The 27714-nt window shown below is 42.7% G+C and overlaps 1 protein-coding gene across 1 annotated transcript in view; it reads right to left on the reverse strand.

Moving 5' to 3' along the window:
- Positions 1–27409, reverse strand: part of LOC145406636 (organic cation transporter protein-like) — a 64877-nt gene extending 37468 nt beyond the window's left edge. Inside the window, exons 1-5 of the mRNA XM_080277714.1 lie at positions 27260–27409; positions 14902–15076; positions 13436–13547; positions 6566–6669; positions 6052–6206 (exon numbers count right to left, since the gene is read on the reverse strand). Of these exons, the coding sequence (XP_080133840.1) occupies positions 6052–6206; positions 6566–6669; positions 13436–13547; positions 14902–15076; positions 27260–27341 (628 nt within the window). The 5' untranslated portion in view covers positions 27342–27409. The remainder of the gene's footprint in view (positions 1–6051; positions 6207–6565; positions 6670–13435; positions 13548–14901; positions 15077–27259) is intronic.
- Positions 27410–27714: the final 305 nt, after the last annotated feature.

Raw genomic sequence — 27714 nt, forward strand, 5'->3', positions numbered from 1 at the left:
TCGAAAACATTAAAACACACACACACACACACACACACACACACACACACACACACACACACACACACACACACACACACACAGATATTGCCTAACTCCTGTTACTTTCCTACTGTATTTTCCTATTTCTAAAAGTACAGCAATTCTCGGTGTTTCACTTAACAGTGCCCTCAGCTGGACCTCTCATGTTAGATCACATGCTAAAGCTGCTTCAGAGAAACTTGGATTATTGTACAGGATCTGCAACTTCTTCACTGACTTGCAGTTAGCTATACTTTACAAGAGTTATGTGCGCTTTCACGTGGAATATTGCTCACCCTTGTGGACTGTATGTGGAGAGCGTGCACTGAAACAACTGGATAAAATTCAGAAGAAAGCTGCAAGAACTAATATAATTCCTGCTATTACAAATGAATTACCTTCCCTACTAGGAAGAGGGCATGTTGCCTTCCTTCCATTATTTTACCTATACTTCTATGGCACATGCTCAGAAGAAGCTTCATCCATTGTGCCACCTCTCTACGCCTTCCCCTGCGCCATACAAGAATATGGTAGCGCTCATGACTGGATTGTCACACAGTCATACTGCAGAACTTCTGCCCCTCAGAACTTTTTTATTCCCTGAACTGCATCTTTTTGGAACTCGGTTTCCCAGAGTGGATTTCCCTAAACTTAAACCAACGGCTGTTCAAGTCCAATTTTTTACAGATTTTTTAATGAAAGGACACCTGTAATTTGGTGTATGGGTTATTTTTTTATTCATTTTTTTTTTCCCCTCTGTCCACCTTCTGTAATCTCTCTCTCTCTCTCTCTCTCTCTCTCTCTCTCTCTCTCTCTCTCTATTTACATATATATATATATATATATATATATATATATATATATATATATATATCAAAATATATATATATATATATATATATATATATATATATATATATATATGCATCATCATCATCTTCATCAGCCGTTTGAGTATCCACTGCAAGACCGGCCTATCCCGACCGAAGTCAGGACGATACAGCCAATGTATCTCTACCAAGTGGCTTAGGCTGTCTGGTAGAGACTATGTAGGGTGAGAAGTGCTTGTAAGTGTAATTGTAGTGTTGGAGTGGCTTTGGATGTATGTGTAGTCTGTGAACCAAGTGTAATCGGCCCGCGCAAGCCGACTGGGTGCAAGCATACTTTATTGTAAGCGACACTGGTTCAACCACAGCACCCCTTGTGTCCGCCAATGCAGTACGTGGCCGGGTGAACACTCTCATAGTTTATTACCCTGGCGGGGTGTGAACCCTGGTTCACCCGTGTACGAAAACGCACACTCTAGCACTGTACCACAAAGGCTACATATATATATATATATATATATATATATATATATATATATATATATATATATATATATATATATATATATATATACATATATATATATATATATATATATATATATATATATATATATATATATATATATATATATATATATATATATAAACTTTCGAACACTTGAACAAGTTCTCTTGGCCCTAGTTCCGCTTTACGGGGAAACGCCTTTGGCTAAGTTTCACTGAAATCCAGGTATATTTAAGGGTCGCTCGAAAGGGAATGTTTTAATTATCTTGAAAAATTCAAAATTTTCTATTGTGATGTCTCTGTGCACGCTGGCAGAAAGGTTTTGTGTTTTTTTGTAAAACATCTTCTGAAACTAACTTGTAATATTTATTTTCTTTCATTAACTACATTTTCTTTTCTTATTTTGTTTTCACAGAGAGAGCATGATAATCAGAAGTGCATCATCGGCCTGGCTGATCAGAACGCCACAGCCGAATATAACTGGTGGCCAGTTACTCTCTGTGGAACAAGTACTGAAAGTGTTTATGTTCCATCATGTGGAAGAGAAAGACAATTTCCAGAGTTACAAAAGAAACCATCTTCAAGGTGAGGGAAATCTGGGAAAGAGCCAGCCTTCCGTAATTTGATGATGCTCGGCAAACCGAGAACCTCAAAAAACTGTATGAGGAGTATGTGAAGCTGAAGAAGAATAAGGGCAGAGGCAGTGAGAAGGAGATCATGAAGCGGGATCTCTTCAAAGCGGATGTGGAAGAGATATTCGATGTGGCACATTCGAAGAAATTGAACATAAACATTCCAGACGAAGATAAACGATTTCTGATTAGTCAGCACGAGGACAGAACCTCGTCCTCAACGGCCGTTATCGACGATGTAATGGCCAAGGTCAAGGAGAGAAAGGAAACGCGATTCAGATGCCTTGCAGCGAAAACAGAAAGGCTTAAAGGAAAGGAGGAAGTTGGAGGAGACAGTCATGTTCAAGGAATCCAGCTCAACGTCAGTGGCATCCGCATACAATGATGAATTTGTCAGTCCAGCTCCAGCCAAATCTCCCTGCTGTCATCGTGCAACAAGAAGCAAGAATCAGAAAGCTGTCTGTTACAAGGACTTGACTGCAAACAGGGATCGGGACAGTCTTTGGGTGCATCAGGCAACAAGTTCACATGCTGCTGCTGCCCAAAGCCGTTGTCATAATCTCGGGGGGTTTATGATTTCGCCTGCTACAGTCTATAGAGCTCGATGCAAGAACAGAGAAGAGATAGCAACTGGAATCTCTGTATCAATCAGGACAAAGGATATCCAACTAACACTTCACTGGGATGATGCTATTTCCAAATATCTGTCAAGGCAAGAGTTTGCAAAACCGGATCCCTGTACTGGTTTCTGGGGAAGAGACTGGAGACCTTCTAGGTGTTCCAGTGGCACTGAATGGAACTGGAGAAGAACTCGCTCGTGTTGTGCTCAAAGAGGTTCAGCAGGCCAATTTTCAAGACAAGATTGTTGCAATGAGCTGCAGCAAATACTGGAAAAAATCGAGGTGCTTTCACACTAATTGAGCAAGAACTCGGAAGATCAATCGTATGGCTGACTTGCAGCTATCATGTTCATGAAGTCATCCTGAAAACCGTCTTCGAAGTTTGCCACGGATCTTCCTCTGGACCAGATATAGGATTATTCAAGCGTTTCCAGACACACTGGCCCCTTATCAATCAGTCCTTGTACAAGACTGTGGATACAAATGAAGATTTTGTGGAATTCTTCGCCACCAACATCGCCTTTAAGGAACGGAAGAAGTACATGTTGACATTCTTGAAATCAACCCTTGAGAGCAGAAGTCATCCTCGTGAAGACTACAAGGAACTTCTCCAGTTGGCGTACATCTTCTTGGGGGGGTCAACTTGACCAGTCAACTTTTCACCCACCAGGAGCATCAGACACGATGGATGGCATAAGGGATTTATGTGATGAAGATTGTGATGTTCAGCAGCCAATTCCGAACAATGACGCAGAGAGAAGCCAGATGCATGCACAACATTGCACTCCTCATCTCCTTGATTAAGGTTGAAGCATGGAATGAAACGATGATATCTCAATGGGCACCTCGAAATGATTTTTTTTTTCTCTCTCTCTCTGTTTTGGAGAGCTACTCGAATCGGAAAGTTGCCAATGTGGCTGATAAGGCGGCAAGACATCACTTGCGATATCAGACAGAGAAGCTTGTGGGCCTTGCCTTCTTTGACGAGCGTTTGGAAGTTTCAGTGAAGCTGGACATGGTGAAGAACTTGACAAGGAAGAGTTGCAGCAAAGGCTTGAAAAGGCTTGAGATTAAGAGGGTCAGGTTGAATAAGCCCTTGGCGGACTTCGTTTCCAAAAAATCAGCCAGTCTGATCAAGTGTCTGACGGATTCTGACATGGAGCCAACGTTCTTCAACAAGGATCCAGATGAGTGAGAAGATCATGGAAAGTACCAATTGGCAATGAAACGAGTGAAGTCCTTGAAGATGGTCAATGATGCTGCTGAGCGTGGCATTGTCTTAATCAATCACTTCAACTTGTCAATCACAGCGAAAGAAGACCAGAAACAGTTCTTGCTCAAGATGGCTCACGAACATGCAAGGGCGGTTCCCAAAAAGACAGAAAGAGCTGGTGAAAGTGGCATTTAGTTAGCGTATTAGTTACTGCATGGTACTTTATACTTTGAATTTAAAAAGAAAAAAAAATCTTTTACACTACATCAAGAAAAGTCATCATATTGAGCGACCTCAAAAAATACTTCTATTGTCTCCACAATTGTCTTGAATGATCATTATGAGATTCGTTACAAGGGCGTAATATACTTGCATTAAAAATATATATATATATATATATATATATATATATATATATATATATATATATATATATATATATTTACAGGAGTAACTAATAGCTGTCCCACCAGAAAATATTTGCAAATATAATTATTTTTGCATCCACACTGTTATCGAGCCTACAATGACCAACCATGATCAAAAAGTTGAAGAAATGATTTTCACATATTTTTACTTGTCGAGGTTTCTTACAACTTCGCATTGTCATGTTGTGTGCGATCAACATTTATAAAAAATTTTCTGACACCCCGTGAACTTTCCCCGACCTAATTGAAAATAGTATTAGTTGGATATCTATCACCGTTCTCGCAAAAGAAACGAACAAACGCACAGACAGGCACACACATACACAGCTAACATTATTATTTAGATATAATTCTAACTCGCACACACACACACACACACACACACACACACACACACACACACACACACACACATATATAGATAGATAGATAGGTATTGTGTACTCAACTGTTATATGTTCATTATTCTATGTATTTTTATAGTTTTCAGTACTAACCCTATATAACGAACTTCAACTGTGAACTTGTGAAGAATAATAGACTATGTGTTCCTACAGTTATTATACTTATCACATGCTCCATTCAGTGTTAATTAATTACTTATTACATCAATTACCTTCTAATTTTACAAACAGTAAGTTGTAGCTGTTCATCGAATTTTAACATGGCCGTGTACCGTAGATGTATTTTCTTCCTTATTGGTCCAACTGCATGCAATACAGCAGTCTGACCCTTACATTGTTAAACTCCTATGTGGTCAGAATGTTACTATATTATCTATCCAGTTACACCCTTACCATATTACTCATTCATGTGTCCACCCGCAGTATACCTATGCCACTTATATAATGTGCACACCATTGTGTCAAGAGACACAATTTTTCTATTGCAGAATGGAAAATTGTAACCACTTATAAACCAGAAGCATGTAAGCGTGTTCTAAGTAGGATGTACGTGGCCTAATTCCCATACGTAAGGTCTGGTGTAATTCAAATTCTGCCTACACAGTCTTTTTCTAGAGAAGGAGATAGGAGCGGGCCGGCAAGCAGGCCAGAGACAAGGGTGGATGGTGGAGGCAAGACCTGTGCTGTTCTTGTGTAAATACATATCTGCAATATCGCCCAGGACTTTGGATTTACCTACAGTTAACGAGTGAGGGACTAACACCCATTAGTTATGGTGTGTCTGCAGATCTGTTAGCCTAGAATAAATTATTGTTTTTTTTTTTTAAGAAGAGGTTGTACTACTGACTGAGGCTGATTAATGAAGGATTAAGAAAAGCAGATTAATATTTTACTTACCCCTCACCTTCTTTTTTATATATTCCTCTTCTCTGACCTATATTAAAATTTAATCTACTCTTCATCCATAAGGGGACACGTCTCTTTGATCCAAAATGGCATCTGGGAATTCATTCATTCATCATATACTTGTATGAATTGACTATAGTTCTCATTAACCTTCTATACAACACTGGCATGACCACCCCGGGCATGGTTAGCTACGACAATGACACTGGTGAGTCACTGGGATGTACTGTCACTGACTGAAGAGCCGTCACACCTCTTCTTTTTTTTTTTTTTTTTGCACATTCCTAATTAACAGTCTAGTATACTGATGGTGACAGTTACAACCAGTGAGCTGATAAAGTTAGCCATTCTTGAACCTTTGAGTCTTTGATTCATTTTCTATGTATAGAAAAAATAGCTTCCTTTATTCCCTCTTCACACTTTCCCCTCAAGAGAGCAGGAAAAATTCTGTGGGGTAAACTGCTACTAACGTTTGTGACGCCCAAAAGTTACCTAGAATATATCCTGTTTGGAGAGATGCAGGGTGCATGATGCCAAGCACGAAGCGTGCCACCAGTATCCAGGCCAGGGTGGGAAGCCAAGCCGACCCCAGCGCCACCACTGAGTAGATCACTGAAGATATTGCCACCAACGTCCACCGCCCGTACCTACCATACATACCCAAAGACTAAGTATAAAAGTTCTCCCATATCATGAACAAATTTCTATTTTTGAGTAAACTCAATGTATGAGTAGCTTACTATCCTACTCGGTCTCATTTAAACAGGTTAAAAATTTCCATCTTACTATCTGAAACTAAGAAGGTTAGCAAGAGATTAATGATCTAACATGATGCTAGTCATGAAGAAGTACTATGGAAGGCAGGAGATCTGCAGTTTCATCATATTCGGTCACTGAACTTTGTGAAATAAGTTACAAAAGGATGAAAATCTTCATAAAGTAAAGGTGAACAAACTACAGCATACAAGTGTGAGTAAAACATTAGTGATTTCAGAGGTGTACTTACTTGTCTGCGAGAAATCCATTAAAGAATGCACCCGCCAGCATGCCAAACATGTACATGCTCTGGTAGGTGGCACGCAGGAACCGTCTACCACACACCAGCTGGAACTGTTGGCATGCACACAAACACACATCGTAATGAAGGCTATTGCTGCTGTTTCTTTGCTGTGCATACATCAGTAATAGCTAATGTGCAAGAGTGGCGTGACTAGCGTGAGAGGGAATTGACATAACCCCAGTTTAGTTAGTTTGTCTTTACCTAACGGGACGGAACCACTTAACTCAGCTTAGACACTAAGTCATTGCTGCAGGATATATGATTAGCCTCAGTTATGAGCCAGGTTTGATTCTTGCTGAATACTACTCAAAGTGACTCTTCAGCTGACCACACTTGACCATCAGTTGAGCAGGAAAGGGTTAAGGATCTTTATCAGTTTCTACGGAAAAAGTACTGCTTGTACTGTACGCTCTGACTCATGCTACTAAGTGTAACAATTTGGAGAATGGAGGAAAAGATTGCTTTTCTCTAGGATCATACTAGTGCTGTTATATGTGTATTAATTTGTGAGCTCTCCATTGGCCTGTTGTGTGGATTTTTTTAAAACAACAGATCAGAGGAAGGAAAAACAAATGAATACAACGAATAATCCATACACCAGATTACTGGTGTCCTCCATTCATAAAAAAATCTGCAACAATTGTACCTGAACAGCTGTAGGTTGAAGTTTGGGGGGAAACAACTCTGGGGAAGCAAGTTCCAAAGAGATGCAGTTCTGGGAATAAACAGATATCTGATAGGTGGAAGTTGTGCAATACAGCACATGACATTCCTGTCATGAGTGCTACCAGATGTCTGTGTAGCTCAGTGGAAGGTATGGAGGCGGCACAATGGATGCAACTTCGCCTGAGCATTTCTATTTTACTGTCCTCAAGTATCCGTTATATTATATTATTGATGACTAGCTTATGATTAATTGTGGTTCAGCATTCTAAGTTACTTAGTTTGCAAGAGTGGGTAGATAACAGCTCTATATTAATTTGCACGAGGAACCTTTCTTTGTTTTGTAGTTTTTACTCTATACACAGGTACATCTATAAAATAGTTGAGTTAGATGTTTTCACCACTCTTTCACTTTATATTGATATTACCATAGTTGTTATATCTTCATTGTTATAGGCTTTCATTGTTTGGTATTAATTGCATTCTCATATCCTTTGCATTTATCAAAGATTCATAACAGAACTGTTGACCTCATCAGGATGCAGAGCTTTTGTCACTTAGTGTATGTGGCGTTTGATGTTATTATACATTGCCCTACATAGTTATGGCTTTGATTAGGTTAGAGGATGTGTTGGAGCCCAGACCCTGCTTTTGATTCACGTCGTGATGATGCAGAGGACGCGCGAGCCCAAGGCTCCAAGCACGGGTTTAATCTTCGGAGGGCACTGCCGATGAGGGCTTGGAATGTTTCAAAGGACAGTCGGCTGCCTTTGTTGTCAAGAGAGTTGAGGCGACTGGGGGTCGGCATAGCAGCATTCTCTGAAGTGAGGCGACCCAGACATGGTGAAGGTTACACATACTAATGGTCTGGTTGTGACGATGGTGTCCATCTTAGGGGTGTCACTGTGGCAATTGCTGCTCATTGTCTCTTGTGTCACCAGGGGTACTCCGGTTGATGAGTGTATAAGGCTGGTGAGATTGAAGCACTCCTTGGGCTTCATCTCTTGCAGTGTATGCTTCAGCTGAGATGAGTGATCTTGAAGAGAAAGAGCTATTCTACACCAAACTTGACTCTGTTGTGGAGCAGTGCCCCTCGCAGGATACACTCCTGGCCTTGGGTGACTCTAATGCTGTTACTGACGCTGACAGGGAGGAATTCAGGAATGTGTAGGTCTCCATGGCTTTGGAACCAGGAATTCCAATAGTTCTTACTTTCTGGATTTCACAAAATCCGGTAAGTTAAGAATTGCTGGATCCTGGTTGCAACAGCCAATTCACCGCTAGACTTGGTATCCCAGTGTTGGAGGGGTTGCTAAGGAGATTGATTACATTGCTGTTAGTACTCGCTGGAGGATCCTTCAAAATTGCAGGGTTTCCAGGTGTGCAGAGTTCTTTGCTACTGATCACAGACATGATGTTGCCACTCTATGGCTACAAATCAAAACTGAGATATTCTGAAGCTGCCATCAAAGAGGATTCCTTCTTGAGAAACTCAGGGATGAGGAGTTTGCATATGAGTATGCAGTGGTAGTCTCAAATCGGTTTGAAGTGCTCAGTATTGTTGAGGATCCTGGAACGATGAGATACCTTTAAACGTGCTCTCCTGGCGGCAGCTGATGACTGTACTGGAGGCCGCCTGAGATCAAGGAGGGGATTCATCTCGCAGGGGATGGTGACCACACTGGAGGAGAGTCGTACTGCCAGACTGGTTGGGGATTGGGAACAGCACAGACTTTTGTCTCTACGGGCATGAATTTCACCGAGAAGGGACAAGGAGAAGTGCGTCAAGGAAATCGCTGAGGAGGTAGAAGGCCGTCTTCATGCAAATGACTTTCGACCCGCCTATCAAGCCCTGAAGAAGTTACACTCCAGACCCACCATTCAGGTTAGCTCTGTTTTGACAGCAGATGGATGGCTCGTGTTGGGGGCAAGTGATTATAGAGTATGTTGGGCTGAGTTCTTCGAGCAGCCGTATATGGCTGAACCTCCCAGTGGAGAGCTTCCGTTGGCTGGTGTATAACCATTCACTGCTGAGAAAGCCATGCATTCTCTAGATGAAATCAAGAAGGCAGTGGCTAGGTTGAAAAGTGGTAGAGCAGCTGGTGTTTGTGACATCCCAACAGAACTGATAAAAGCCGGGGGTGAAGCCATGATCAGGGGCTTACATGAAGTCATAGAAGCTATTTAGCAGACTGATATAATTCCTCCTGATTGAACAAAGACTTTGATCACCCCTAACTGGAAAGGAAAAAGAGACCAATGTGACTGATGTAACTGTCGTGGTATTACAGTGCTCAGTATGCCAGGCAAAGTTCTTGCTCACATTCTCCTGCTGCATATACGGGACCATTTGCTAAAGTTTCAGAGGCCTGAACAATCAGGATTCAAGCCACAGAAGACAACTGTTGACCATATCCTAGCTCTTCAACTTCTTGTGAAACGCTGTCTTGAGTTTCGACAAGGTCTGCTAGCATCCTATGTGGATCTCAAGAAGGCGTTTGACTCAGTAAATCGGGAGATACTGTGGGAACTCCTGCCATTCCATAGGATTCCTGAAGGATACTCCGACTGATAGCTGGCTTGTACTCAAACACTGAGAGTGCTGTCAAGTGTGGGGGAGGGGAACATCCGACTTCTTCCTGGTAGTTCTTGTGTAAGACAGGGATGTATCCTTGCCACCACACTTTTCAACACGTGTTTGGATTGGGTGCTGGACCGGGCTGTAAGTCGAAGTCACTGAAGGGTATCAATTGGCAATTTCAGGGTTACCATCCTTGACTTTGCTGATGATGCAGTTATCCAAGCAGAGTAGCTGGGGATACTAATGAGTTCCCTCGAGGAATTTCACGAGAATGCAAAATCACTGGGATTAATGGTCTCTTGGGCCAAGACCAAGGTCCATACATCTGGTGGCTTGTTGAATGAAGCAGTTCAGTCTGTCGAAGCATGTGGTGAGGATATAGGAGTCTTGGAAAGATTCATTTATCTTAGTAGTGTGGTCCATAACAACGGTAGATCAGACAGTGAGGTATCTCGTCGCATTGGTCTGGTCTGGTGGGTAGTGGATTCACTCAGTTCGAGTATTTGACACTATCCTGATTTGTGTAGTAGGATGAAACTTAGCATCTTCAAGGCACTGGTGCTCCCTGCTTTACTTTATGTCTATGAGACATGGGTACTAAACAGTGGCTTGAAAGAGTGAATTAACTCCTTTGGTACTAAGTGTCTTTTCAGGATCATCGGATATCGCTGGTACAACTGGGTGCATAACGAGCTACTATTCTGCAAGACTGAATCGAGGCCTACTACCCACACAATATGTCAACGTCAGCTCCAGCTCTAGGGGCACGTGGCCCGCTTTCCTGAGGCTGATCCTGCTCTAAGGGAGATCTCTGAGCGAAGGGTGAAGGAGGCCGTGGGGAAGGACAAGTAACTCATGGCTGGAGTAGGTCGATCACTCCTGTCGGGAAATACTTAGAGGGGGAAGAGTCACTGCCTGGAGGGTTGCACAAAAGGATCCGAGTGGGTGGAGTTGGAAGGTGAATGAGGCTATGCGCCCCGAGGTGTCTGACCCTTCTTGACGATGTTGTGTGTTGTTTCGTGTGTGATGAGCCTTGACTTCATGAAGAAGGTATGGAAAATTCGTAAAATTTTCTGTTGGCAACATAATTATTTCTGGGAAGCATGATTGTCCGTTCTCAGGGGTTAAGGAAAGCAATGGTCAGTTCTCAGTACGTTAATATGAAAAAGATATAACTATCCATTCTTGTCACAAGTGAGCAGTGTGTAAAGAATGATGAGGGAAGGGTAGTGGTGGACAGTGAAGATATTAAGGATTCTTGGAGAAAGCATTACACTCGGTTGCTGAATGAAGAGTTTGACTGGGACAGGGAAGACTTAGAGTCATCTGATCCAGTGTTTGGCCCATTGCCTTTGATGTTCATACCCTGAGCACGGCAATAAGCTGCAATGAGTTGAGGAAGGCGGAGAGTGTGTCCTTGTTACTGCCAAGAAATTGAAGGCCTCAGGAGATACAGAAGTAGATTTAATTACCGACTTGATAAATTCGATTATATATGAGTGTGTAGGACTGACTAAGAGGGTGTATGTAGATGAGGTGGAGGGAGGGAGAGGGAGAGGTAGACCGAGGATGAGGTGGAGGGATGGAGTTGAGAGGTATATGAGGGAGGGGGGGGTGAGTTGGGGGGAGGGTAGTCAAATGGTGGGTGACAGAGCGACTTGGAGGCGTTTTGTCTGCGGCCACCCTTTGCGGGATTAGGGCGTCGGGCTATAGATAGATAGATAGATAGTGTAGGTCCAGATGACTGACTGAAAAGCGTGACTGTAAATGTGCAAAAGGGGAAGGATGATGCCCTGGAAAGAGAATATAACAGAGGCATAAAACTTTCGACTCAGATAATGAAGGTAATGGAGAGTGCCCTGGAAGGTACGATAAGGAAGAAAGTGAATACTGAAGAGATGCAGTTTTGATTTATGCCAGGCGAAGGGACCAGTGATGTAATATTCGGTGTCAGACAGCTTCAGAAAAATACACGGGAAAGAAGAGAGAGCTGTCCTTTCTTTCTGTGATTTGAAGAAGGCACTTGACAGAGATCCTAGTGGAGTGGTGCAAAATCTTTGAGATCGAGAAGTGGCTGGCTAGAGTGCTTGTGGCAATGTATGAGGGTGCTCGCATCCAGGCGAGAGTGAAGAGAGATTTGAGTGATGAGTTTTCCATGAACCTGGAGAGGCATCAGGAGTCAGTTTAAGGCTACTAATTGATAAGCATGTTGTTTGAAACACTCTCACGTGACTTCATAACTGGACTCCCATTGGAGGTGTTGTGTTCTGATGACTTGGTGTTGATCACGGAGAGTGAGAGGGAGGTAGAAGAAAGATTACGGAAATGGGGCAATGAAGTAGAATACATGGATTTGAGAGCAAACACAGAAAAAAAGAAATGTGATGATATCTAGTACTGGTGGCGAGGAGGTATGGCTATGCGCAGTTTGCCAAAATGGTGTGTGAAATAACTCACTTTGTGCAGTGCTTCTGATAAATGGTTGAATGAGAAATGCAGTGTTATTATCGGTAGGCTGCGAAACAATGCTGAGTTCGTGTGTGCGGTGTGTAGGGGGGTACATGCAGAAACTGAGAGTTTGGAAAGGACTGACCTTACTGGAGAATCTCTTGTGTGGAGGAGCTTTGTTATTTGGAGGAGATTTTAGGTGCTGGAGGTGGGGCTGGAGTTAGCTTTGTGGCAAGGGCAAGGAGCAGTTGGAAGAAACTCAAAGATCTGTTGCTTCTCCTGACGCTGGGAGGAGTCTCCCTCCATATGCATCATGTGTATGCATCCTGTGTTAGGAGTGTAATGATGTGCAAGAATGAGTCCTGGGCAGTAAAGGAAGAGGATATTCATAGGCTCAAACGTACAGGGGCGAAAATAATTAGACTGATATGTAATGCATCCTTGAATGACAGGCCTGGGGTGGGCGGGACTGCAAATGAAGAGTTGAGAGGCAAGATAAGACTTGAATGTACTGTATTAGTGTTGTAATGAAAAAGTTTAGATTGAGATGGGCTGGGCGTGTGGAGTGGATAGAGAATGACGTCTGGGTTCAGAGAAAGAAAGGTATGAATGCTGAGGGTAGGGTTGCAAGAGGCATACCAAAAAAGACCTGGGACGAGGTCATAGAGTACAACCTCATGGATAAGGGACGGAATAGGGAGGCTACTAGAGATCGAGCAGCATGGAGAGCCGCCATTAGTTAATCAAGGCCGATGCATGCATGCATGCATGTTAAGGCCTTTATAAACCAAATAAAATGAAATGAAATGAAACATGTTAATGCAATGCATAATATCGATGCTGAGAAAGTTAATGGGAAGGGTTATAATTATGGATTCTTAACCCTTCAGTTCCAAAACAAATCATTTATATTTCAATCTTGGTTCTGCTGGATGAGTTAATCAGCTTTAGGGGAATTTTTGATGAGGAGGTTGACAGAGACTGTTTCTCTCCCCCTCAATGGGAGAGGTGTTACAGCATTAGTTTGAATCGTCTAATTGTGGCATAAGTAGAATGAAAAGACGTTGTAATGCTGACGAGATGAAATTATTGGTTGTCAGTGTAAAGTGTGGGTTGATGCTGACCTCTGAAGTGACTGTGGATGTGAAGATGGATGTGTCAAAGGCCCACTGTGTGCACGGCTGCTCCTCCAGGCGGCCTGTTGAGGCGTCCTCAACCAGGTAGCTGCACGAGTCACTGAGAGAGAAGGGGGAAGGGCAGAGAGAGGGTTTGGTAAGTTAGCGCTACTGTTTTCATCCACTTTATAGTAGCACTATCTATCTATCTATATACCTAAGCTGCTTCCCCCAAGGAAAGGGAGGTAGCCGAGACAGGACGACACACTCCCCATTTACTCATCCATTCAAACACATTCATTCGCATCTTAGCCTCAAAGGGGAGAACGGACAGATCCTCACCGCACCACACCGCACAAGGGTCAACTGCGCAATGCAATCAGTGACATCCGCAGCACCCCCCATCGTAAATCCTTACCAGTCCCTGGACACCCATTATTACCTACAGGTAATCAAGTATTTCCGCCACTTCCATTGAAACAGCTAGTAAAGGTCCCTCCCTCTAGATGAAAGGGAGCTGAAACTTCTATAGATTTGCCAGTTCATTGTCCGAGAAAATAACACCACACCAGAATCTGGCAGTAAAACCTCACTGCAGGAAAAAAATAGTTAGGAAATCAGCACACCTCAAGTCTCCCTGCCCTGTTTCATCTTTGGATCGTATGCTGAATTGCCCATCAGGCCATAATCGCCCTCTACAAAGCACACCTCCTGAATAGCATTTCATCTTTTAGACATTTATCTCGGAATCGTCCATCAATTGGCCCATCGAACAAGGATAAATCTGCCTCCTCAAGGAAGTTAATTTTTTTTACTGCCATGGACGCACTTTGGCATCTTATTTAGGCTAAATCCCGCCAATTACATAAAGCTGAAGAAATTTCTAGGAGTGCAGAGGGTTAATAGACTTAGTTTTCAACCTTTCAGGTGCTGGAGTGTCCCTCAGCTGAAAAAAACTATCTCATGGTAGTCTGTGCAAAATAACAATGTGTTCACATAAGGCACAAACGTTACTGATCAGTAAGGGGGGAAGTGTCTTGCTCTGAAATGAAACTTCTAGGTAATAACACCAGTACTCTACCCAGGGGACGATTTAAAAGGTCAGTTAAGCTTAATGTGCACTATGTGATTGTCTGTATGTACGTTTGTTTCACTCTTACACCTACCAAACACTTCGCAATCAATTTATAGTGAATATTAAAACGGCACTGGGTTGCGGTGGGTTAAAACATCACGATTATGTTGCGTACTATAACTGCTCGTAATAGCTCACCTTCTTCAATATCTCCCTTGTTTTTCAGTTGCACACATGAAAGAAGGAGAGTACCAGTTAACTGTTGCTGTAAGAGTTACACGGAAAAAGGGTTAGAGCGTGCAATTTAAGTGCTTTGTTCTAGTCATAAGGAGGCAGCAAAGAGAGAGAGAGAGAGAGAGAGAGAGAGAGAGAGAGAGTGAGGCCTATCTACATAACTTACTCTGCGTGGGGCTGGTCAGGAGGTGAGGTGTAGGAGATGTTGGCGGGTGTTTGCTGGGCGTCTGGCGGAAGTACGAGGGTGGGGGTGATGGCGTGGGGCGGGAGAATGCACGTGTGGTTGATAGGTGGGGCCATAAACACACCTGCTATAGCGTGGTATGGCAGCAAGGAGTACCCTGGTGGTGGAAAGAGGCTATGATGATGATGATCGATTCTTCAGTCATTATTCTCGTCAGCTTTGAAGGACTGTGAGCACCTCATTCTTAGTGAAATATTTTGCAGACTCTCTCTCTCTCTCTCTCTCTCTCTCTCGTTTTTTTTAACATCTAATACTGCATAAATAACACAGATGGGACTATTGACGAGCTACATGCAGAAATAAGCTGGTAAGGAATGGGTGCGATGGAGACCTCTATAACTGAAGATAATTTGACCATCTGTCTGTTTTGTTTTTAAAATAATTTTGCATACATAATGGAATCGGCAAGCTACATTTATTATCACTAAAAACAAAAATGTCCTTCGAATAAGTCTGGGTATATCTAGGCAATGACAAACCAAATACGTCAATCAATTTAAACACAATATTTCATTAGAATATATTTGGCCCTATTTGGGCGATGGGAACCCAAATATTGTACCTAGTACAAACTAAGAAAAGTGTTTGAATAAGTTTTGGTATATCTTGACGATGACAAGCCAAATGTATGAATATTTAAAAAATCAGTGGAATACTTTGGGTGTATTTGGGTAATGATAAACCATCACTGGTCTCAATACTAACAAGGCATATGGGCTTGATGGAGTCCCTCCTCTTGTTCTCAAGAACAGTGCTTCTGTGCTTACACCCTGCCTAGGCAAACACTTTCACCTTTGTCTGTCAACTTGTACCTTTCCTTCTTGCTGGAAGTTTGCTCTCATTCAGCTAGTCCCAAAGAAGGGTGACCACTCCCAACCCTCTGACTATCGTCCAATTGCTTTAACGTCCTGTATTTCAAAAGTTTTCGAGTCAATTCTCAATAGGAAAATTTTAAGACATCTTTCCTATCACAACCTTCTTTCTAATCTTCAGTATGGGTTCCGTCAGGGACGCTCCACTGGCGATCTTCTCACCTTCCTTTCAGACTCATGGTCATCCTCCTTTCGGGACTTTGACGAAAGCTTTGCCATTGCACTTGACATCTCTAAGGCTTTCGATCGAGTCTGGCTCAAATCTTTAATTTCCAAACTGCCCTCTTACGGTTTCTATCCTTCTATCTGTGCCTTCATTGCTAGCTTCTTATCCGGTCGTTCTATAGCCGCTGTTGTAGACGGCCATCATTCTTCTCCTAGAACTATCAACAATGGTGTTTCTCAGGGCTCTGTCCTATCACAAACTCTCTTCCTTTTATTCATCAATGACCTTCTAAGCTGTACATCTAACCCTATCCACTCATACGTTGATGACTCCACCCTTCACCTTTCCATTCGGTTCCCGCAACGTCCATCTCAGCAGTTACTTCAACAAACAAGGGATGAGGCTATGGCACACCTAATGTCTGACTTGGCTCGTATCTCTGACTGGGATAAAAATAATCTGGTTGTTTTTAATGCATCTAAGACTCAGTTCTTACACCTATCAACCCGACAAAATCTCCCACAGGTATACCCACTAATGTTTAATAATGTTCAGCTTAATCCTGCATCATCCTTGAACATGCTTGGGGTTTCATTTACTCGGGACTTATCTTGGAAAGATCATGCTACATCTCTTGTAAAATCTGCTTCCAAGAGATTAGGTGTGCTAAGCCGACTCCATTCTTTCTTTACCCCTGCACAATTGTCGACTCTATACAGGGGTTTTATCCACCCCTGTGTGGAGTACAACTCTCATGTGTAGGGAGGCTCCCCACATACAGCTCTTCTCAATAGGGTGGAGTCAAAGGCTTTTCGTCTCATTAACTCTCCTCCTCTTACTGACTCACTTCAACCTCTGTCTCTTCGCCACACTGTTGCATCTTTATCTCTTTTCTATCGCTACTTTAATGGTCACTGCTCCTCTGAACTGTTTGCATGGATTCCTCCACCTCTACGACGAGCGCGTAACACCCGTCTAGTAGCAAACTCTCATCCCTTTTCTGTCCAACTCTCCAATGCAAGAGTTAACCTTTACTCTCAGTCCTTCATTTATGCAACAGGTCATCTCTGGAACTGTCTCCCTCTGTCTGTATTTCCTGCTGCCTATGATCTCCAGTCTTTCAAACGCATTGTATCCAGGCATCTCGAAATGGTCGGATCTTGAGTTTGGCTCTCTATCGTATTTTGTTTTTCTCTTGGAGGGAACTGTTATTGCGGGCTCATGGCCTTTGATTCCTTCTTCCTCGCATAAAAAAAAAAAAAAACAATAACCTCCTGTATCAGATTACATATTTAATTGGGTTATTTTTGCTGCCTCCATGTTTTTTTTTTTCTCCTTGAGGCAGATCTTTTGTTGTGCAGGGATTATTGAAGACTGTATCTCACCACCCCAGTTCGAAAAGCCTCTCTAAATCTAACAAATTTTTCTGAACGTTGCAACAATGGAAGTAAAAATACTTCAACAGACTGAAGTGGTTAATCAATACCTTACAAACTAAGCCTATCCTTTTTTTTTTTTGAGGGGGGGCCATGACTGTGCATGGAGTGGGGGAGACATGATATTTTACTATGCTCGCGCATGGTAGACCATAGGTCATTCGTCTTATCTGGGTCCAGATTTTCGTCTTTTGCAGCTTATCTTTTCACTGACAGAAGAAGACAATGCTACGGCTCTACTATCTATCCACCGCACTTTCTCTGGCTAACAGTATAGTGGGGTGTAAATCTAGTAGTACGATTCATCATTCATTGTATTTTGAGCCAAGTTAGACTCCAAAGACTATCCTTACGTTACACCCCTGCACATCAATGGCTTCGAATTATTTTGTTATCACTGTCTCCATTCCACTTTATTCATCTTAAAAGGGGCCTCATATTGGAGGCTTTGGATACAGCTTCAGTGACACCCTTGTAATAAAGTTCTTTCCTAAACTGAATAAAATTGTGTGGTAATAGCAAGTATATATCAACTGTACCAGACAACATGGTTTTGAAAGGCCTATAGCTTGGACTTGCCCTTGTAAGGCTTAGTTTTATTAATACAGTACTTCCTTCAGTCCGATGACTTAAGTTGTATGTCACTATAGCTTTATTCAAACGATTTTGTTCAGCTTAAGACAAACTTCAAACAAGGGAGGTCAAATATAATTTTAAATAACACTTTCCAAATCATTGTTGAATTTAATCGTTGAATGAATTTTCATGGCGAAATAATTAATAAAAAAAAAAAAAAGGTCGCCGGACAGGAGGGGTAAAATGCACAATAAATGATACAGTAGGTCTTTTGATAACACTAAAGCAGATCTGCCGGTTCCCCTACTTTACAGCACCAGTAACATGCACAGATTTGCACTGTTATTGAGCACATGTTTGACTTATAAGGACTGACTGTAATATTATACCGTTTTTACTCTGTCTTGGCTGAAAAATTGCCAACACTCCAACTTTCATATTGATATATAACAAAAGATTAACACTAGAATATGGTGCTGGTCACGGAGAAATCCTATGGATGGATGCACAGCCAAACTATTACCTTATTCTGCCAATGAGGTATCCGAAATAAGCTGCCAAAGAAAAAAAATCTAGGCCAAGTTCAAGTGAAAAGACTAATATGCGAATATAATGAGAACTGATGTGAATCTTACATCACAGGGGACGTGCATAGCCAGTCTTGCTACTTCTAGACGATTTTATTTGCATTTGAAAGGTCCTCTAGAAGTGAAAGATTTTCAGAACTTTCCAGTTCGACCTAGTATCCTAAACTAATTCATATCGTCTGGAAACTGCACTGATAATAACAGTCGTCGTCGTAGTAGTGGTAGGAGAAGGAAGAGGAGGAGGAGGAGGAATAGTAGTAAAATACAGCTACTGCTGGTACTGCTACTACTACTGCTGCTGCTACACTACTGCTACTACTACTACTACTACTATTACTACTACTACTACTACTACTACAACCACCACCACCACAACCACCACCAACAACAACAACTATAATGCTGCTGCGGCTGCTGATAATAATAATAATAATAATAATAATTATTATTATTATTATTATTATTATTATCATTATTATTATTATTATTATTATCTATCTATCTATCTATTGCCAGACGCCTCAATCCCGTTCGGGGTGGGCACAAACAAATCGCCTCCATTTCGCCCTGTCCCCCGCCATTTCACTGCCCTGCTCGCAACTCACACCCCCCTCTCTCATATACCTCTCCACCCCATCCCTCCATCTCATACTTGGCCTCCCCCTCCCTCTCCCCCCCTCTATCTCACTCACATACACTCTCTTTGTCAGTCTCTAACCCTCCATCCTCTCCACATGGCTAAACCACCTCAGTGTGTTCCTCCGAAGGCTTCCTATCACATCCACATCCACACCACAACGCTCCTTTATATCCTCATTTGTCAGCCTGTCTCTCCATGTGACTCCACAGGCTCCTATTACATAACTCATTTCCACTGCTCTCACTCTTGACCTGTGTCCTTCCAGCAACGTCCAAGCTTCACTTCCAAACATGAGAGATGGTATCACAATACTGTCATGTAGTAACTTTTTCACTTCCATGCTCACTTCCCTGTTTCTTATCACTGCTTTCAAGGAACCAGCACCCTCTCTTCCCTGTTGTACCCTTTCAAGCACTTCAGCCTCCAAAGCTCCATCCTTACTCATCACACTACCCAAGTACTTAAACGTACTCACATTTTCCAATTCCTCACCATCCAACCTCGCTGTACATTCACTGATTTCACCTCTCACAAAGACGATCACTTTACTCTTCCCTACATTCACCTTTAGATTCCGTTTCTTACACACTCACCCAAACTCATCCACCAACCCTTGCAGCTCCCATTCGTTTTCACTCAACAACACAGTATCACCTGCAAACAACAGTACAAGGAGTTTCCAAACACTACCCTCTCTCACCAGGGCCACTCCAACATCCACTACCCTAGCTTGTACCTCTTTTATTACCCCATCCATGTACAGACTGAACGACCATGGAGACATGACACATCCCTGTTTCAACTCAACCTTCAAAGAGAAAAATTCACTTAGTTCACCATCCACACGCACTGCAGCCTTAGCACCATCATACATACTCTTCACAGCATTCAACAACTTCCCATCTACTCCATATATTCTTAGTACTTTCCACAATCCTTGTCTATTGACCCTGTCATATGCTTTCTCCAAATCCATGAAAGCCGCATACAACTTCGTTCCCTTCTCTAGAAACTTTTCCACTAAAGATCTAAGAATGAATATTTGATCTACACAACCTCTTCCCTTCCTAAAGCCTCCCTGTTCTTCTCCAACTAATTCCTCTGTTCATACTATAACTCTGTCAGTAAGTATCTTACCATACACTTTTCCTATTACACTAAGAAGACAAATGCCCCTATGATTACCACACACTTCTTTTTCCCCTTTTCCTTTGTACAAGGGAATAATTATACCTGACTTCCAATCCTCCGGGACACTACCTTCCTCCCAGGCCAATCTGCACCTCTTCCACATCCTTTCTACTACAATCTCTCCCCCATGCTTCAGCATTTCACCACACACTCCACCAATTCCTGGGACTTTCCCCAATTTAACTTTCTTCATTGCTTCCACAACTTCTATCCTACTGATTTCTTCATGTCTTCTCACCTCCCTCCTTCTCCCAGCCATTCCCCAGCCACTTATACTCACATTACTTCCATCATCTATGTTCAACAATTCTTAAAGTGTTCTCTCCATCTGCTCACTTTTTCTCCCTTCTCCACTAGTAATCTACCATTCTTATCTTTCATTTCCCTGTTAACTTCACTTCCACCTTGTCTTACTCTCTTCACCTCTTTTCAGAACATTTTCTTACAGTCCCTCCACTTTACAGTCAAATACCTTCCAAATTCCTTATCCACTCATTTCTTACTCTCTCTTACTAATCTTTTCACCTCTCTCTTTCTTTCTACATATAACTCTCTCTTCCGCCTCTCAACTTCTTTCACGCCCCTATTTCTCATCCATTCTTTGTATGGTTTCTTGTTTTGTGCCACAGCCTGTCTCACCTCTTCATTCCACCACGCTGTTCCTTGCATCCCCCTCCATCTTCTCTTCATCCCACACACCACATCACATGCTGCACATATTTCTTCTGTGAATATCCTGCACACACCTTCCACGTCCCCTATCTGCTCCAATTCATTTTTGCCCAATCGTTCCTCCACTTCTCTCTTACATTCTGCCCTTTTCTCATCCTCTTGTAATCTTTCCACTCTCCTTGCAAATACTCCTTCTTCCCGTCCTTCCCTTCTTCTATTTCTCCATCTTACTTGGATCTTGATTCTGGCCACCACCAACCAGTGGTCAAAAAGTTCACTCCCCCAACCTCTATAAGCTTTTGCATCCATTACACATCTTCGCATCCTTTCATTCACACACACATAACCAATCATTGCCTTCCTTTCATTCAGTTCACCACCCACCCTTCTCATCATTCGCCATGTATACCTGTGGATCATTTTATGCCTGAAGAGGGTATTGGCTATCACCAACCCCCTCCCAGCACAAATGTCCACTAACGCAGTGCCATTCTCATCTATTTCAGCAGGCACACCCCACTCACCAACTATTCCATCCACCTTCACATTCCCTACTTTACCATTCATATCACCAATCAAAAACACTCTCTCATTCCTTTCAAACTTTTCCATGCACACTTCCACATTTGTCCAGAACTCTTCTCTCACTCTGCTTGCACAATCTTGAATTGGCGCATACACGCACACAGTCGCCCATATTTGTATTCCAACTTTCAATCTTACCCACACAATCCTTGACCCAACTGATCCATACTCTCTTATGTTCTTCTTCCATCTTTTACCCACAGTTATACACACTCCTTCTTTTGTCCTCTCATTCTCACCTACTCATGCACATATACCCCATCCATACTCCGATTCTCTCACACTCTCACCTCTCCATTTAGTTTCAATTACTCCACATACATCCCCTTTCGCACCCTCAAGCACTTGGACAATCTCTCTCTTTCACCTCATCATTCGCATCTCTTACATTCCATGTTGCGATTACCATGTCCTTTGTCCGGTCCTTGGTCGCTATCTACACATACATACATATATCTATATATCTATATCTATATAGATAGATAGATATAAATAGATCGATAGATAGATAGATAGATTATATATATATATATATATATATATATATATATATATATATATATATGGAGCCTCTGTGGTACAGTAGTTAAGTGTGCGTTTTCGTACACTGAAGAACGAGGGTTCGCGCCCAGCCAGGGTAAAAAAATTTTGAGAGCGTTTTTCTGGCTACGTACTACATTGGTGGACACAAGGGGTGCTGTGGCTGAACCAGTGTCGCATACTGTAAAGTATGCTTGCGCAGGCCGATTACACTTGGTTCACAGACTACACACACATCCAGAGCCACTCCAACACTACAATTACACTTACAAGCACTTCTCACCCTACATACAATCTGTACTAGACACCCTAAGCCACTTGGTAGAGATACATTGGCTGTATCGTCCCCACTTCGGTAGGGATAGGCTGGTCCTGGAGTGGACACTCAAGAGATGAAATGAGATGGTAGGTGGAGGCACTCACCATCCACTCACTGGATGTAGTGCTGCTCTCAGGTGTCTGCCCTATCCACTCCATCCTTTTTTCCTTCCATCCTCTTATGTCTTTCTTTCCTTCATTTCTTCCTCGTCCTTCTACCTACGGGTGACTTTACACTCTCTCTTCTGTCTTTCTTTCCTTCATTCTTTCCTCTTTCTTCTGCCTGTGGATGACTCTCCACTGAGTGACAAGCCAAATGTTTTCCTGTACACCAGGAAACCATTTACTACGTTGTTTGGTAACCATATAACCAAATTTTGGCACTTGGTACTTTGGTGAGCAATTACGGCGCTCCAATCGGATTGAGCCGGTGAAGGTTTATATTCAAGGGGTGATTGGGGTTTATTGCTCACGTAATGCCACTCAGGGATGAGTGAGGCTGGTCACTCTCATTTTAAATGTCAGGACCAACTTGTCTAGCCCCAGGCTCCTATGCTCTTCATGGGGCAATGTAGGATTGGAATATATATATATATATATATATATATATATATATATATATATATATATATATATATATATATATATACCTAGGCTGCTTCCCCCAAGGGAAGGGAGGTAGCCGAGACAGGATGACACTCTCTCCATTTACTCATCCAGTCAAACACATTCATTCGCATCTTAGCCTCAAAGGGTAGAAGGGACAGATCCTCACTGCACCACACCATACAAGGGTCAACTGAACAGTGCAGTCAGTGACATCCGCAGCAGGGCCCGACAGCAGAGCTGGTTTACCCCTGCCACATAATAATAGACCCATCCCCTTACCCACACCTGACCTGCCTAGCTGATCAGACCAAATGCGGGAGAATATCCACTCAGGGTTGCGTCATCATTGATTCATTCACAATTTCTCTCCATTTATTTCTGTCACACACAGCCACTCTTCCTTGCTCAACAGACATCCCTCTCACATCCAGCGCTCTCTTCACACTGTCCATCCAATCTATTCGTGGTCTCCCTCATAGCCTTACACCTCTCACATCAGATCTAGTTATCTTTTTCACCAATCGCTCATTATCCATTCTCTCCATATGCCATAACCATCGCAACAGCCTCTGCTCAACTCGATCAGCCATCTCCCGAAAAACTCCAGTTCTCCTTCGCATTTTATCATTTCTCACTCGATCCATACACGTCACTCCACACATACTCCTCATACACCTCATCTCCATTACATTCAAATTTTTCCTCTCTGCTACACCCATATTCCATGTTTCAGCCCATATGATGCAGTCGGTACCACAACACCCTCATACAGCCTTCTCTTTACATCCATTCTAAGCGAACAACATCTAAACATTTTTTTCATTCCTCCCAGCACCTTACCTACTTCATTTATTCTAAACTTCACTTTTGCATCTATTCTTCCATCCACAGCAACATGTGACCCTAAATATTTAAAACACTCCATCTCCTCAAGCAACTCACCATTCAAAACTGTATTCATCCCCTTACCATCTACCAACCTCGTACACTTCATCACTTTACTCTTATTCTCATTTACTTTCAATTTCCTCCTTTCACACATCCTTCCAAACTCCTCTACCAACTGTCTCAATCTCTCTTCTGAATCAGCCACCAGTGCAGTATCATCTGCAAACAGCAGCTGCTTCAGATTCCACTCTCCACCATCAACATGCACCAGACTCAGACCTCCACCTAAAACTCTTGCATTCACCTCCCTTACAACACCATCCATATAAATATTAAACAACGAAGGCAACATCACACATCCCTGTCGCAGCCCCAGTCTCACCGGAAACCAATCACTCACAGCATTTCCCACTTTTACACACGCTCTACTATTTACATAAAAACTCTTCACCCCTTTTAGTAACCTACCATCAAGTCCATACAATCTTAAAACAGTCCACAAAGCCTCCCTATCAATTCTATCATACGCTTTCTCTAAATCCATGAATGCCCAAAACACACCCTTGCCTTTCGCTAAATACTTTTCACACACTTGTCTCACAGCAAACACCTGATCCACGCATCCTTTCCCTCTCCTAAAGCCACACTGCTTATCACCAATCACTCCCTCTGTACCCTCTCCAACTCTCATAATTAACACTTTACCATACACCTTACCTACAACACTCAACAGACTTTTACCCCTAAAGCTAGTACATTCATACTTACCACCCTTGCCTTTATACAACGGGACCACACAAGCACTTGCCCAGTCAACTGACACCATACCTTTCACAAAGCACACATTCAACAATCTTACTAACCAGTCAACAATAGTCACTCCACCACCCTTCAGGCATTCCACAGCACACAAATCCATACCTGCAGCTTTCCCTGTTCTCATCTCCTTGACTGCCTTCTCCACTTCCTCCTTCGTGATCAAAGAATCATTCAACTCTCCCAACACATTTATTCCCTGCACCCTTCCATCCGCCACAGTCTCAGCTACCCTTTCCTCCTCTACATTTAACAATCTGCCAAAATACTCTGCCCATCTCTTCCTTACTGTATCCATCTTAATTAACATCCTTCCATCCTCTGCTTTTACTCGCTCTTCCTTTCCAGACTCTCCCTTTCGCACCTTTTTTAACCTCCTCCCAGAACATTTTCTTATTCCGTTGAAAATTCACAGTCAGCCGCCTACCCCACCTTTCATCTGCTGTCACTTTAGCATCACGCACAGCCCTTCTCGCCCTATTCCTCTTTTCCTTATACCTCTCATATGACACCTCATCCTTCCTCTGCAGCCACACTTCATATGCACGTCTCTTCTCACCCACAGCCATACTTACTTCCTCGCACCACCATTCACTTCCTTTTCTTACACCACCACCCACACGTCTCACACCACACACCTCTTCTGCATGCCCCACCACAGCACTCTTAAACAACTGCCATTCCTCCTCCACACTGCCACTTTCCTGATCTTTCATAGCGTTCCACTCATCTTTCAATTTCTCCTGATACTCTATCATTTTCTCTCTTTGATCCAATTCACTCACTTTCAAAGCCTCCCTGCTACACCTAACCCTCCTAGCTCTCACCCATCTCTTACCTACTCTTAACTTTCCCTCCACCAGGTAGTGGTCAGACATACCTTCGCCCTCCCCTCTCAGAACGAACTCTCACATCCAACAATCTTCCTATTACATTCCTGGACACAACCACATAGTCCATCAAAGCTCTATCAACAACCCTTCCACCCTCCTGTCTCACCCATGTATACTTATAAATATCTTTCTTCTCAAACAGCATGTTTTTAATCACCATCTCTCGCTCAACGCAAATCCTTATCATTCGTTCCCCATTTTCATTTCTTCCAGGCACACATGCATACCAACTACACCTTCAACTGGTACATTTCCCACTCTAACATTCAGATCTCCCATCATTACCACATTCATATTCGCTCCAAAACTCTGCAGACACTCATCAACATCATTCCAGAAAGACTCTCTTCCTCATCCCTTTCACTACCAGGCGCATATGCACTCACAAACACCCACAACTCACGTTCAAATTTCGCTTTCACCCACATCAGTCTCGATGACACCTCCTTCCATTCAATCACACACTGCTGTACTTCCGGACTCACTAACAAGGCCACACCTTCTCTTTCCCTTCCTCTATCAACACCTGACAATCTTCCATTCACACTTCCAAACATAGACTCACCCTTCCCTTTCATCTTCGTTTCACTCAAAGCTAACACATCCAACTTTCTTCTCACAAACATTCTCCTAATCTCCTCCCTTTTAGCCTCAATCGCACTACATCCACGCACATTCATAGACCCAATCTTCAGGGTAAGGGGGTAACTCAATCCCCCATCCCTTTCTCTGGCCTGTCTCTTTTTAGGAACTAAAATACAGAGGAGGGGGTCCCTAGTCCCCTCACCCCGCCCTTTTTAGTCGCCTTTTACGACACGCAGGGAATACGGTGGCAGTATTCTTCCTAACACAACCTGGCCGCAGAGTAGTAGTACCACTGCAAAATGCGTCCAGATTGTGTCCCTCGCGCCGTTTGAGTGTCCACTGCAGGACCGGCCTATCCCTACCGACGTGGGGACGATACAGCCAATGTATCTCTACCAAGTGGCTTAGGCTGTCTAGCAGAGATTGTATGTAGGGTGAGAAGTGCTAGTAAGTGTAATTGTTGTGTTGGAGTGGCTTTGAATGTGTGTGTAGTCTGTGAACCAAGTGTAATCAGCCTGCGCAAGCCGACTGGGTGCAAGCATACTTTATAGTATGCGACACTGGTTCAACCACAGCACCCCTTGTGTCGGCCAATTCAGTACATGGCCAGAAGAACGCTCCCAAAGTTTATTACCCTGGCGGGGCGTGAACCCTCATTCTTCAGTGTATGAACACGCACAGTTTACCACTGTACCACAGAGGCTCCATATATATATATATATATATATATATATATGCGGTATATCTACCTGTCTATCTATCTATCTACATCTATCTATCTATCTATATATAGATAAATAGATAGACAGATAGATGTACCACAGAATGTGGAGTTCTAAATAATAATAATAATAATGATGATCATGATAAAATAATAATAATAATAATAAAACAGTGGAGTCTTACAGTACATCATGGAGAGGACGTAGAGCATTGTCCACTTTCCGGTGCCCAGTTTGGTCAGGATGGTGTCAAAGTTGTCCTCCATGGTGGCTGCAGGAGGCGCTGGTGGTGGTGGTACAGTAGCTGGAGTTGTTTGTTGTCCGGAATGACACAAGTTGAATCCAAGACTGGGTCTGGAAGTAGTGTGATGATTCAGATTACGCCAATACACACTTACTGATCCTCTACTAGACACACCGACACGTCATAAAAACATCCTTTCATCCACCATCACACAGTTCATAATCTTGTGCGGTTAGTAAGCTGTTCTCTCACCTTGCTTTGCACTAAATGCTTGTGGTATAATTGATTCGACACATGAAGACTGTTCACAGTCAGGGAGTCCATATGTTAGTGTGCTTTCTGTACAACAGCTGTTGTAGTGACTAAAACGGTACGAAATTAATCAGTCAACAGTT

This window comes from Coenobita brevimanus, chromosome 8 (genome assembly GCF_032717465.1).
Source record: "Coenobita brevimanus isolate Jiangsu-jjx chromosome 8, ASM3271746v2, whole genome shotgun sequence".
NCBI lineage: Eukaryota > Metazoa > Arthropoda > Malacostraca > Decapoda > Coenobitidae > Coenobita > Coenobita brevimanus.